The sequence below is a fragment of the Microcaecilia unicolor genome, chromosome 1, assembly GCF_901765095.1.
Source record: "Microcaecilia unicolor chromosome 1, aMicUni1.1, whole genome shotgun sequence".
NCBI lineage: Eukaryota > Metazoa > Chordata > Amphibia > Gymnophiona > Siphonopidae > Microcaecilia > Microcaecilia unicolor.
The window spans coordinates 218,752,311-218,767,358 of NC_044031.1; the positions used below are offsets into that span (position 1 = coordinate 218,752,311).

The 15,048-nt window shown below is 45.8% G+C and overlaps 1 protein-coding gene across 1 annotated transcript in view; it reads left to right on the plus strand.

Moving 5' to 3' along the window:
• AVL9 (AVL9 cell migration associated) overlaps positions 1 to 15,048 on the plus strand; it is a 138,196-nt gene that overhangs the window by 16,712 nt on the left and 106,436 nt on the right. Inside the window, exon 4 of the mRNA XM_030204376.1 lies at positions 1,440 to 1,511. Coding sequence (XP_030060236.1) covers positions 1,440 to 1,511 — 72 coding nt within the window. The remainder of the gene's footprint in view (positions 1 to 1,439; positions 1,512 to 15,048) is intronic.

Genomic DNA, 15,048 nt, shown 5'->3' on the forward strand with positions numbered 1-15,048 from the left:
AAAAGACAGTCAAACATCTTAAACTTAGGATGTAGAATGATCTTTGGGTAGAAATGCATATTTTTAAAAACAAAATAGTGAAAGTAATGTGTATTGTACTACTTGGAATCCTGAAGGTGGGAGTGCTCTTATACCCTGCTCACCACAGGTGCCACACTTCTGCCTCAACTTCCCTTGCCACCTTCAAGACTACTTCCCCTTCGGTCTTCTGTCCCCCAAAGTCATTGATTATCCAATCTCGCCCCCCACAAATGCTTCAGGTTTCTTGTTTTGTGACGATTCTTTGCTCCTGTCATGCCTATAAACTTTCTACCCCCTCCCCATGGTTCTTTTCACCTGCCACCAAAACATTTCTCCTCTATGCTTTTTACCTTTATGATTCTAAAGTGCGCTGTGCCTATGCTGTGGAAGAATATAGAGAATGGGAGGAGGTAAAGGAGCCCTGGCTCCAGAAATAAATAATAAAGGCACAAAAGGTTAAAAGAGTTTAGGATGACCTACATTGACATGGAGGCGGTGAGAGAGTGGAGGGCATGGATTTGTCTCATAGTTTGAATGCCTGTTTAGAAGTAGAAATAGTGGACGTTATTGGTCCTCTAGTTCTTAATAGGTGTTATTCCAGAGCTTCCCAAATTGTGGGTCAGGACCCTAATGGGGTCACAACCAGGGTGGGTTCTATATAGCTGCATTATTATTCTACAGTTCTCGGGCTGGGGGGGGGGGTCACTCAATTTTATTGCCTGTGATAGTGGGCTTGCAGCCACAAAGTCTGATAAGCAATGTTAATCTCTTCTATCAAAGTGAAGTGAATAAATGAATAAGGAAGTGGTTCCTGTGAGGATTTAAATTTCCTGTGCTTTGAAATGCCAGTTCACTGTAAGGAATTTGAACTTTCATTGTAGTTCTGTATTCATTTTGTGAACGTATTTGTGGTAAAGACCATTTGTTATTTTACATCCTTAGCTAACACCTTTGCTTACAAGAGAGAAGCCTCAGAGAGGCATAGTAGATAGCATATTTACAAATGCTTTTCCAAGATAAGATACATCAAAAACAGGGAAATTTTAAAACTTGAAATATGTGGGAATTCATCAACCTAATAATATCTACTCCTCCTTTTTCGCAAATTCATGATAGAACAGCAGCGTTGTCTCATTGACTTCCTTTTACCTTGGTTTTCCAGACCAGTCCTTACTTATTTTGTGTAGTGTATATAGTTTGTTTTGCTTTTCCCCCTCAATGAGGCAGGAGCATATATAAATTTGTAACCCTTAGGCTACATTAACTAAATGTACTGCTATACTGTTTGTTTTTTTTAATCCTATCCTATTATTTAGTGTCCAGTGCTAATCCATTTTTTCTTTGTAATTTCAGTATTAGAAATGTGATCATAGGACAAATGTACCTTTGTATGCAATTCTTTTTTTTTTCTCTCATAGTCATTAAAAGTGCGGCAAGCAGATGTTACCCGAGAAACTGTACAGAAAAGTGTTTGTGTGCTGAGTCAGTTGGTAAGCTCTCAACAGCTGGAGTTGTTTTGTTTTCTAGAGAATTGACAAATTTCTTATTAGTTTTTATTTCTGCTCCTTCTGTATCTATCCAAAATTGCTTCTGTTGACTAGAAAGTCTAAGATTGCTTGGAAAAGGTGGCAAAACCTTGCCTGAAAAGATGAAATAGATCATACCATCTTGATTGTGTTATACTTAGCTATTTTAAAAGACAAGAAACACAAGGCATTTTAAGGCACATTTTAACCAAACAATGGTGCCTATTGAGGAGGCTTCATCCGACCGTCTCGGTATGCGTAGGAAAAGACACGTACACAAAGACACACTTGCCTCATACAGCCCCTGTTATCCTAACAAGACACACTTTACCATGTCTTTTCACCCTTGATCCCCAAACAGATATATGCATGAGTTTTCAAATGGAGGAAGTGAAAATGTGCCATTTTCTCACACTATAAGTGTGTAGTCTTTGTTTTGTATTTCCTTATTTGTTGTCAGTTAAGTAGTGTATTTGAATAGGTCCATGTCTGTGACTGATTATCCCGCCCCAGTCTTTATAACAGTAAAGAGTAATCTGACATATTTGGGGGTAATTCTATAATTGAGTGCCTATAAATAGGTACCCAGAAAGTACCTGTTGAGCCTATTCTATAAAAATATAGGTGCCAATTTTCTTTTAGAGAAGACTAGTGTAACAGTAAAATTTTTCACCTAGGTGTGAGCATTTATGCTCAAGCCTAAATGCTGAAGAGACACTTGTAACTTATAGTATTCTGTAACTTACACATGTAAATGCGAGCTTCGCATAGACTCTACCTATGTGTACACCTACCTGTAAACTACATGCTATATAAGATATGCGCTTATTTATAGAATAGTGCCTAGTCAGTATTTTAGCATTTACATGCATATGTGCCCGCACGTGCACATATATGCCATTATTCTTTATCATTTTTGCCTTTATATTTAATGCATAAATATTACCTCCCACTTTATAGAATTACCTTCATAAGGGATAATTTTATAAACTTTTTCCACATGTTAACCCAGTCTTACACAGAGAAAAAGGTTTTCCTTTGCGTACTTACCAGATCAGTCAAGAACCTGAAGATTATGTCTGTCAACCAGCAGAGACAGAGAAGAAGTGCTGAAAGCGCTGCCCTATAAAGTCACCATGCAGCCTTAGCTCCTCAGTATCCCTCTGTCTCCAGCAGAGGCAGCAAGCTGACTGTGCAACTTCTGAACTGTTTTATTATGGATTCTTCTGATTCAGTTGGAGAGCTTGTCCCTGTTGATCAGGGGGTGACTCTAGTTGGTCTTAAATTCTGAAAAAGAATTATAGGTAAATGTCATTTTTGAAGTAGAGCTGAGAGAATAACAGGATTCTGAGTTCCTTCCTTCCCCTCCACCCCTATCCTCATACCTCTTATGGCTCTCTTATGGTAATTCTGAAATGTAAGTGCTCCAGGTAAGATATTTCCACATTTTGTTAGTAACAAGGCATTCGGATGGTTTCTCATGAGGGAGCTTGAGCTCTGAGCTTCCAAGCTTGACAGAGAAGAGTGAAGCCCTCAGAGGCACTTAATATACCTCCTGAAGGGGTGTCCCATTCAGGCACTTAAACACTAGCGTTGGTTTGTCTGGCCCCGAGCATAATCCATGGCAGTAAACTCTTCTATGCCATTCATGCTGCAGCAGCAAGTTCAAGCAATGCTACTGCCTACATGTCTGAGCTAATCTCTGGTTGAGTTCAACTGGGCCATTCCGGACACAGTTTCTGTGTGATTAGACAGAGCCAGTTTCTGATAGAGGCACTGTTCCCTGTAGGAGCAGTGGGAGTGCATTGCTTAGTTCCTAGCGAGCTGGAGTCTCGGATCATGATCCTAGATGGCAGAACCAGCTTTGGAAGAGTCATTTCAGGCCACAGCAGTTGGCTAGGTATCTGATGCAGCTTGCCTGAGGTGAGCTCTGGATGAAGTCATTCAGAGTTCCTGGTTAGCGAACTTGGGTGCAATTCATTAACAATTGTAGGAGAAGCCAAGAGAAGACCAGACCTCGGATCTCTTAACTTCAGTCGAAATAGGATCTTCCATAGCAGATCTATCCAGAGACTTGTGGGTTATGTCCCCCTACCAGCAGGTGGAGATAGAGAGAACGCCAGAAGCTTGCTATATGTGGTCATGTGCAGCCACTTACACCTCAGTATTCTCTCTATCTAGCAGGTGGTGGTCATAACTGTGCAGCTCTGGATGGATCCGGCTCCTAGTACTCTCTGCGGATCTGGTTGAGCCTGGACTGGGGTTGAGGCCTGTTCTGGGCATTTGAGGTGCACACCTGGTGGTGCCAGGTCCCTCCCTATCTCCCTCCACCGACCTTCCCCTCGATTGCTAGTGAAAATCCTGCTGGCTGTCTCTCCTGCCTCTTAAAAAAAAAAAAAGTTTTAAACAGCCTTGAGGTAAGCAGAGTAATTCTGTGCTTCTGAAGGACTCCTTGTAGACCCGTGGTTCGGCGGGGGAACAAGAGGGAAGGGAGTGAGAGGTTCCGTTGTGGGAGCGATTGGCAGCATGTCTGTGGCCTCGGAGGCTGTGAAGCGCTGCGTCTGGTGTGGGAACCGGCGAGCAGCATCGGGGGGAGTGCAAGGCATGCGTGCGTCGGGCAGCGCTAAAAGTGGAGCGCGTTTTAGCATCTCCTGGTAAGACTGACAGAGCAGCGTCAGGGGCTGGTTTGGCGGGCGGCTCTGGGACAGGATTGTCTTGCGTGCCGGCGGGCGCCATTTTTTTGGAGTTCCCGCGCACGGACAGCATGGCGCTCAAAAATGCTGCAGTCTTTTTTGTCTAAGCAACCTAGGATTGATTTGGGTTTGGAGGAAGAATTTGGTTGCCCTAAGGGTTCTCCGTCAGGCTCCGCAGATTTTTTGGAGGATATGGATCAGCACGAGGATGGGGATGACCCTACTCTGGTGCGTTTGTTCCGCAGGGAGGAGTTACCTAATTTAATTGTCCGGGCATTGGAAGTTCTGAATAATTTTTGTCCAGAGGCTTCGGCGGTGTCCCCTCCTCCTCCTTTTCCTTACATAATGTCAGGCACCAGGTGTCCTGCCAGGTCTTTTCATATTCACGAGGCCATGAAGGTTCTTATTTCAGCTCAGTGTGATACTCCTGATGGTGGCCTTAAGGTAGCATGCACTATGAGGTGGCTTTATCCACTGCTGGTGTCTGATTTGGAGGCTTTTAGGCTCCCGGCAGTGGATTCATTAATCACAGCGGTCACCAAGAAGACAACTCAGCCAGTAGAAGGAGGTACTGCCCTTAAGAATCCTCAAGATAGGAAATTAGATGCTTCTCTAAAGTTATCATTTGAGGTGGCGGTGCTTTGTTTACCTATGCGGCTCGGGCCTGTTTGTCATGGGTCCAGAAGGCGTCCTCGGCAGAAGAGCTGATTAGTTTTTTGCCAGCTCTGGAGTCCGGCCTTGCTTATTTGGCGGACTTGCTTTATGACCTTCTCAGGGCTCCGGCTAAAGGGATTTCTCTTGCAGTCACGCCTCGCCGTTGGATATGGCTGAGGCATTGGGCGGCAGACGTGGCGTCAAAATCCTGCCTTGCGAAATTGCCCTTTTGGGGAAAGTTGTTATTCGGTAAGGGGTTAGCAAGGATTGTGAAGGAGCTGGGAGACTCCAAGGGTCAGTGGCTTCTGGAGGACAGACCTAGATCTTTGAGGTCTAATGTCCTGCGGTCTCGTTTTCGAGACACTAAGCATTATAGGCCAGGCCGAGTTGGGGCATTCCAAAAGCCTCGTTTTTCTCCGAAGCCGCAGCCCTTTCGTGGAGACCAACGTTCTCCCGCCTCAGGATATCAGGCTCAGCCAGCAGCAAGAGCTTCCCAATGATGGTGCCCTGGTCCATCCCTTTCCAGTTATAGAGGGCTGTTTGTCTCTTTTCCTGGGGGAGTGGGCCAGGGTAACTTCCGACGAATGGGTCTTGGAGGTCATCCGAGATGGTTACAAGCTGGAATTTGCTCAACCTCTGATTTCTTTCTCGAGTCCCTGTGCAAATCACCCGTCAAGGTGGAAGCCGTTCAGCAAACTTTGGACAATTTACTTCAGCTGGGGGCAGTTTGCTTGGTTCCGCAGGGCAGAACTCGGACAGGGTCGTTATTCTGTTTACTTCGTAGTTCCCAAAAAGGGAAGAGCTTTTCGACCTGTCTTGGTTCTCAAAAGAGTAAACAAGGCACTCTGGGTGCATCATTTTCGCATGGAAACCCTACGGTCTGTTACAGCAGCAGTCCAGCCGGAAGAGTTTCTGACTGCTCTCGATCTCAAGGAGGCTTACCTTCATATTCCCATTTGGCCTCCTCATCAGCGTTTCCTCCGCTTCGCAGTCCTCGGTCAACACTTTCAATTCAAGGCTATGCCGTTTGGGCTAGCGACTGCACCACAAACTTTTTCCAAGGTTCTGGTTGTCGTGGCGGCATTCCTGCAGAAAGAGGGAATCAAGGTGCATCCCTACGTAGACGATTGGCTTATTCGAGCTCCGTCTTTCCAGGAAAGCGTTCGGCCAACTGACATGGTGAGCCCTCTTTTGCAATCCTTGGGTTGGGTAATCAATTTTCCCAAGTGTCATCTGCAGCCTACTCAGTCTCTGGAGTATCTGGGAGTATTGTTCAATACCCGAGTGGGGACGGTGTCCCTACCAGTGGCTCACAGTCTGCATATCCAGTCGCAGTTGCGAAATTTGTTGAGGAGCCCAGCTTCCAGGGCCTGGGATTCCCACTTCAGGCACAGGCAGCTCCTTGTGACTCTGGGCAAGTCACTTAACCCTCCATTGCCCCATGTAAGCCGCATTGAGCCTGCCATGAGTGGGAAAGCGCGGGGTACAAATGTAACAAAAAAAAAATTACGTTCAGGTCCTTGGGTCTATAGCTGCCACCCTGGACATGGTCCTCTGGTCCAGAGGACACATGCGACCTCTTCAGTGGCATCTGCTCAGATGGTGGTCTCCCCTTTCAGAGGACTATTCAATCTGCATCCCGTGGTCGTCACGAGTTCAGTCTGAGATGAATTGGTGGTTGAGTCCAGAAAAGCTGCTCAGGGGCATGCCGTTGGCGGCTCTGGAGTGGCTGATAACTACTGATGCATCCTTAACTGGTTGGGGTGTGCACTGCTTGGGGCACATGGCTCAGGGGAAGTGGTCGCCGGAGGAGTCTGAATGGTCCATCAACAGACTGGAGCTCAGGGCCATTCGCTTGGCCCTGAGAGAGTTTCTCTCCTTGATACGCGATCGCCCGGTGAGGGTTCTCTATGACAATGCTTGTGTGGTGGCTTATGTGAACAGACAAGGGGGCATCAAGAGTGCTCCCTTGGCTCGGGAGGCAGCTCAGATCTGCCGGTGGGCAGAAGAACATGTGTTCCTTCTCTCAGCAGCTCACATAGCGGGATTGCAGAATGTTCAAGCAGACTTCCTGAGTCAGCACAGTTTGGATCCGGGGGAGTGGGAGCTGTCTCCCCTAGCCTTTCAACAGATAGTGTCAAGGTGGGGGCACCCGGTGCTGGATTTGATGGCGACCCGGCGCAACTCCAAAGTGCCCTGTTTCTTCAGCAGGGGCAGGGAGACAGGCTCCAACGGAATCGATGCCCTTCTTCAGCAATGGCCGTTGGGCCTGCTGTATGTCTTTCCTCCCTGGCCCATGGTGGGGAGGCTGGTAGCTTGGATAGCCAGGTACCTCAGTCGCGTAATCTTGGTCGCCCTGGATTGGCCACGGTGGCCTTTTTATGTGGATCTGATCCGGTTGTTGTTCAACAGTCCCTTACGTCTCAGCGTGAGGGAGGGTCTTCTGTGTCAGGTCCCAGTGGTTATGGAAGATCCCTCCCCCTTTGGTCTTACGGCATGGCCCTTGAACGGAAGAGGTTGAGGAGGAAAGGTTATCCAGAATCGGTTATTACTACCATGCTTCAGGCACGGAAGCGATCTACTTTGACGTGTGGCGCACATTTGAAGCATGGTGTGGTCAGTCGGGGGTTTCAGCGATATCAGCCTCTGTATCAGTGATTCTCGCCTTTCTTCAGCAGGGGCTGCAAAAATCTCTGTCTTTGAGTACGTTGAAGGTCCAGGTGGCGGCGTTAGCGTGTTTCAGGAGTCGCCTTCAAGGCGTGTTGCTGGTGGCCCATCCGAATTTCCTTCGTTTCCTAAAGGGCGTGAACCACCTACGGCCGCCTCACGCTGCTTCCGAGTTGGAGTCTGAATCTTGTCCTCAGAGCCGTGCAAAGGCTGCCTTTTGAGCCTCTGTCAAAAGTGTCATTAAAGGATCTTAACGTTGAAAACGGTCTTCTTGGTTGCGATTGCTTCAGCCAGGAGGATTTTGGAGTTACAGGCTCTCTCATGCAGAGACCCTTTTCTGCAATTCACGGAAGCAGGGGTGTCCATTCATACGGTTCCATCCTTTATACCGCAGGTGGTTTCACGGTTCCATCTAAGCCAGTCTCTGTTGTTACCGTCGTTTCGCAGAGAGGATTATCTGGAGGATTTTAGGGCTCTGCATTGCTTGGATATCAAACAGGTCGTGATGCGATACCTGGAAGTCACCAACGAGTTCTGGCATTCAGATCATCTGTTTGTTCTTTTTGCAGGACACAAAAAAGGTTCTCTGGCATCAAAGGCTATGGTAGCCCACTGGCTTCGGGAGGCAATTGCGCCAACATGGCCTCAGGAAAGGATCCTCCCTTACATGTTCGGGCTCATTTGACAAGAGTGCAGGCTTCTTTGCTGGCGGAGGTCCATTTGGTGTCTTTGGAAGACATTTGCAAAGCGGCCACATGGGCGTCGGTTCATACTTTTGCTAAGCATTATCGGTTGAATGTGGCTGCGCGCCAGGATGCGGTTTTTGGAGCGTCAATTATCACAGCGGGGTTGGGGATTTCCCGCCCTACTTGAGGACTGCTTTGGTACATCCCACAAGTCTCTGGATTGATCTGTGGGACGCTATGGAAGGTAAAATTAGTCCTTACCTGATAATTTTCTTTCCATTAGTCCCAACAGATCAGTCCAGAGGCCCGCCCAGTTAGGGTTTTTTTTTGCTGCGGTTCGGTTTGTTGTGAGGTCTATGAGGATTCCTTTGACAGCACTGTTTAGTTGTTTTGACAGTTTTAAGTGTGTTGAAGGTTTTTCTGCACGCAAGGTTGCGGTTCTAAATTGTTCTTCTGAAGAGGCAGGAGAGTGAGTTTGGTATCAGATGTTCCTTTCCACTGCTTTGGTATCGTTCATACTGAGGTGTAAGCGGCTGCACATGACCACATATAGCAAGCCTCTGGCGTTCATTCTATCTCCACCTGCTGGTAGGGGGACATAACCCACAAGTCTTTGGATTGATCCGTTTCCGTTGTGGATTTGTATTGTTTTGCCAGTCTTCCAGAAGCTGGTCTTTCTGCTTCAAGTCACGTGAAATTTGACTGGGATTGACACCATATTCTTTAGCAATAGATGCTTGACTTTGTTTTCTAATTTTTTAAGAATTTCTATTCGTTCAGCCAGTGTTAGTCTTACAGTTCCGCCACAACGATGACCCCAATGTACACTCTAACAACATTCTTTCGCTTATTCTGCCTGTGGCAGCTAAAAGGGCGGTAAATTTGAAATCTCGTTGGTTGTCACGCGCCAATCAGCTTCCATATTCTGTGCGCGTGCTTATGCGGAGTCTTCCCTGCAGAGGAGCGATCTTAAATCATGCATGTAAGCGAATCTTGCACTTATAAGTAGTGCACTAAACTGAAGTTTGTCCCCATAGAAATTGATGGCACCAAAAACGGGACTGAAGTACGGCATGCAGTTAAACAGAGCATGCGCTTATCCGATGTGCACTTAAATGGAGTGCACTGTATTTCCATGTAACTTCATTATTTGTTCCCTAGACTTTGTACTTTTTGAAAGAGTAAAAAATTGATTCATTTCTCATTTTACACCACTCAAGATTTTGTAGACTTCAATCATATTGCCCTTCGGCCATCTGTTCCCTCATATGAGGAAAGGCTAAAGAGGTTAGGGCTCCTCAGCTTGGAAGAGTTCCATTCCCTTTATCATTTTGGTTGCTCTTCTTTGAACCTTTTCTAATTCCACTATCTTTTTTTTGAGATACGGCGACCAGATCTGAACACAGTACTCAAGATGAGGTCGCACCATGGAGCGATAACGGAGGCATTATAGTATTTTCGGTCTTATTTACCATCCCTTTTCTAATAATTCCAAGCATCCTGTTAGCTTTTTTGGTTGCTGCTGCCGCCACACACTGAGCAGAAGATTTCAGTGTATTATCTACAATGACACCTAGGTCTTTTTCTTGTGTGCTGACCATGTGGTATGTTTAAGTGATATTTAAAAGAAATTCTTCAAATTCCTGAAGAATCTATGCCACCATTAACTTACATATTTGTTTGCCACCTGCAAAGAAGGACTGTTAAAGACCAGGGGGATCCCAACCTGGCGATGGATGACCTAAATATTTCAGAAATTTTGGAAACTTCTCAGACTCAATCGGTGACTTTGGCTACTTTGGTTGTGACATTGGTACGTTCCTTAACTAGAGATGGACTTCTCCATATTTTCTTCAAAAGTGTGATATTCCTTTTTTGGGAAGTGGGGTCAGTTTTTTTTTCCTGACTTAGGGGTCTGTTTACGAAGCAGCACACGGTTGTCCATTCGCTAGTACCAACCCAGTCCGTTGAAAGTGAATGGGCTGTGTCGGCACTAGCGCGTAGACAGCCACTAGCATTGCTTAGTAAACTGGAGCATTAACCAAAGAGATCAACTGAGAAGGAAAAGCGTTCTTTAATTAGGAGCACTCTTTCTTTCTCTCTCTCTCTCTCTCTCTCTCTCTCTCTCTCTCTCTCCTATCCTATCCTTGTAAATGTATTGTAAAGCTAAAGTTAGTCAAATATGTATTCTTTGAGCCCTCTCAGCTTTCATCTTTGATTAGCAGTAGGAAGTCTCCAGTTCACCAGAGAGACCTGCTGCTGTGATTTTACATACAGTGGGGGAAATAAGTATTTGATCCCTTGCTGATTTTGTAAGTTTGCCCACTGACAAAGACATGAGCAGCCCATAATTGAAGGGTAGGTTATTGGTAACAGTGAGAGATAGCACATCACAAATTAAATCCGGAAAATCACATTGTGGAAAGTATATGAATTTATTTGCATTCTGCAGAGGGAAATAAGTATTTGATCCCCCACCAACCAGTAAGAGATCTGGCCCCTACAGACCAGGTAGATGCTCCAAATCAACTCGTTACCTGCATGACAGACAGCTGTCGGCAATGGTCACCTGTATGAAAGACACCTGTCCACAGACTCAGTGAATCAGTCAGACTCTAACCTCTACAAAATGGCCAAGAGCAAGGAGCTGTCTAAGGATGTCAGGGACAAGATCATACACCTGCACAAGGCTGGAATGGGCTACAAAACCATCAGTAAGACGCTGGGCGAGAAGGAGACAACTGTTGGTGCCATAGTAAGAAAATGGAAGAAGTACAAAATGACTGTCAATCGACAAAGATCTGGGGCTCCACGCAAAATCTCACCTCGTGGGGTATCCTTGATCATGAGGAAGGTTAGAAATCAGCCTACAACTACAAGGGGGGAACTTGTCAATGATCTCAAGGCAGCTGGGACCACTGTCACCACGAAAACCATTGGTAACACATTACGACATAACGGATTGCAATCCTGCAGTGCCCGCAAGGTCCCCCTGCTCCGGAAGGCACATGTGACGGCCCGTCTGAAGTTTGCCAGTGAACACCTGGATGATGCCGAGAGTGATTGGGAGAAGGTGCTGTGGTCAGATGAGACAAAAATTGAGCTCTTTGGCATGAACTCAACTCGCCGTGTTTGGAGGAAGAGAAATGCTGCCTATGACCCAAAGAACACCGTCCCCACTGTCAAGCATGGAGGTGGAAATGTTATGTTTTGGGGGTGTTTCTCTGCTAAGGGCACAGGACTACTTCACCGCATCAATGGGAGAATGGATGGGGCCATGTACCGTACAATTCTGAGTGACAACCTCCTTCCCTCCGCCAGGGCCTTAAAAATGGGTCGTGGCTGGGTCTTCCAGCACGACAATGACTCAAAACATACAGCCAAGGCAACAAAGGAGTGGCTCAGGAAGAAGCACATTAGGGTCATGGAGTGGCCTAGCCAGTCACCAGACCTTAATCCCATTGAAAACTTATGGAGGGAGCTGAAGCTGCGAGTTGCCAAGCGACAGCCCAGAACTCTTAATGATTTAGAGATGATCTGCAAAGAGGAGTGGACCAAAATTCCTCCTGACATGTGTGCAAACCTCATCATCAACTACAGAAGACGTCTGACCGCTGTGCTTGCCAACAAGGGTTTTGCCACCAAGTATTAGGTCTTGTTTGCCAGAGGGATTAAATACTTATTTCCCTCTGCAGAATGCAAATAAATTCATATACTTTCCACAATGTGATTTTCCGGATTTAATTTGTGATGTGCTATCTCTCACTGTTACCAATAACCTACCCTTCAATTATGGGCTGCTCATGTCTTTGTCAGTGGGCAAACTTACAAAATCAGCAAGGGATCAAATACTTATTTCCCCCACTGTATAGGGATAGTTATTCTGGAGTGTTCTGTGCAAGTTGCTTGCTTTTCATTGATTACTAGTAAAAAAGGCCCGTTTCTGCCTGAAATGAAACGGGCGCTAGCAAGGGTTCCCCACTCCTTCCGTTGCTGTCTCCCTCTCTGTCCTCCGAGTCCCACGCCCTCCTGTCGTCGGAGGCGAGCACGGGACTCCCTTCCCCTCCCCTTATGCGACTATCCCTGGTGGTGTAGAGGTACCTCTTCGGTCGGGGCAAGAAAGAAAGAGCCCCCTGTTTCCTGGTCAGAGCGCTTCTGCTAGCTGCCCTGCTGCATCCTGTGCGAGTCCAGCTATCGGCGTTTTGAAAATGTCCGCCGAGAGTTGAAGCAGCCTCGTGATACTTCAACTCTCGGCGGCCATTTTGAAATGCCGAGAGCCAGACTTACACAGGATGCAGCAGGGCAGCTAGCAGCAGCGTTCCGGCCAGGAAAGCGGGGGCTCTTTCTTTCCTGGCCCGAGCGAAGAGATACATCTAGACCACCAGGGATAGTTGCGTAAGGGGAGGGGATGTGACGGGGGGAGGGAAGGTGATGGGGGGAAGAGGGGGCGACCGGGGGCGTGGCGATGGCGCGGTAGGGGCGGGGTGAGGCCTTGAAATGGGCCGGGGCAAGTGGCCTCGTTTTATGAGGCTGTCTTCAGCAATTCGTTGGAAGGGGAGGAGTAGGGAAACACGCTCCACGTGTTTCCCTACTCCTCCCCGTTTGTTCATTTGCATTGTTCTGTATTTGTTCCGCCCTCGACGTCATCACGTGTGACACGAGGGCGGGGCATGGAGACATGGTGAGTGTTGTGGCTTCACCACCATGAACTTACGAACCGGTGTCTGAGTGGCTGCAGTGACGTCAGTGTCTTCAGAATGTTGAGGGTGAGTTTTATTATAGTAGATGATACTTTATAGTTTTTACTGTGAATTTTCCTCTTGTACACCATCTCCGCGATGTGGTCTTTAAACTATGATATATCTTGTCTGCTTTATTATTATCAGGTTTTTCTTGTAATTGTTCTTTATTTCCTCTTGATTTCTGTACCAGCTGTTTAATGCTTGGTTATATTTTTATATTTCAACGTTTTTATTGATGACACTTAATAAAATACAGTCCATTTGTACACAGCCGCAAAGATATAAATGTTCACAGAGGAATTTTTTTTTTGTTAACTTACTACAGATCGCCATCAACTCTTTCACATTTTATCCCCATCCCCCCTCTCTAATGTTATGGATGACCCTATGTCATTTACACATTGTTTTAGTAGTGACTGTACAGGGAATTCTCCTATTCAGTGTTGACATAACTTCATTTAAATATTCAAGCTTTCCTGCCGTCAATACAAGTTGTTCCATACAGTCATCAATCATTTAGTTATTATCCCCCTCTTCTCACTGTTTTATGGACAGCATGTAAGTCATAATCCCTATTAACTATTAAACTGTGACCTATATGGTCTTCAAACCTTTATAAAGTAAAACTGCTTCAAACTTATAACTAATCAGGCAGGTATTCTATCAGCCAAATTTATCATCAGTCTGTACCACTTTAATGTTTCTACCTGTATTCCAGGAGATTACACACACTTTATCATACATCAGCTTTTGGTCTTAAGTGTGACAGACAAAGATTTTCGGCCTTATTGAACATGGTACACAACTTGCTGCTTGGTTATATTTTAAAAATGCAAATACATATAAAGATATAAAAAAAAGACTAGAGCAAGACAAGACCTGGGATGTTCAGGGTAACTTGCAATGTCACTGTACTGAAATCAAAGAGCTTGACAAGATGCTGAAATCCTGAGCCCTCAGGAAATAAGGCAAAAAAACAGGAACCAAATAGAGAACTGGAGAAATACAACACTGAAATAAAAGCAAATAAGCCTAGAGGTGGGGCAGACATGCTCAAGTCTGCACTGAGCTGGTCCCTGCTGGGCCGTCAAAAAAACAGGATCTAAGAGGCATATTTTCAAAGCAATTTGGGAGGCTAAGTTCCATAGGTTTCTATGGAACTTTGGGAGGCTAAGTGCTTTGAAAATGAGCCTCTAAGATTACCAGAAATATAAGACACAGTTATGAATAGGCTGGCTACAGATAGACTTCCAGGAGGCAAAATAGCTGCTGAGTTGTCTACAGCTTGAGGGTTGCAGGTTCAAGGCTGCCTTGTGTCTGATACCCATTAACACTAGAAAAAAAATCTGAAATTTAATGACACTGGAAAGAAACCTGATGTTTCAGGGGTTTGTTTGTTTTTTTTTTTAATGTCATTTCAGGTTAGAAACAGTATGAAATGACAAGAGAAATGTTTCAAAAGAATGCATGTCCATAACATGCAATTATGAAATTACCCGCTAACTTATAAGATTAGACATTCTAAGATGTGGTTATAACTTTGTGTTCAGTGCTGAGAATTAGCACTGAGCACATAAAGGTATGAATTCCTGCCCGCTGCTGCCGCTTTTTTAAAATGACCACAGAGACTTCAAGTGGTAATCTCGTGAGACTGCCACAGGAAGTCTCAGCGGCCATTTGGAAAAAGTGGAAGCACCGACCCAGAACAGCGACAGCGAGCAGGAAACAGTGGGGTTCTTTCCTACCCCGAAGAGGCACTCCCATGCAACTCCTCCTGCTCCTACCTCACGGGTGAGTGCAGGGGCAGGCTGAAAAAAAAATATTGATAGCATATGGGTGCAGGGAGGGAGCTGTAAAAACAAAAAAAGATGCCGCATGTGTGTGGAGGGAGGGGGCCTTAAAAGAAAAAGGCGGATGCTCTGTGAGTGCAGGGAGGGGGCTACAAAATATATGGATGCTGGGAGGGGACTGGGAAAAATATGGATGGTATCTGTACAGGGGGGGAATACTGCTTAAATTATGACAAACTTACAGAATCTGCAAATTTATTTTGCACAGA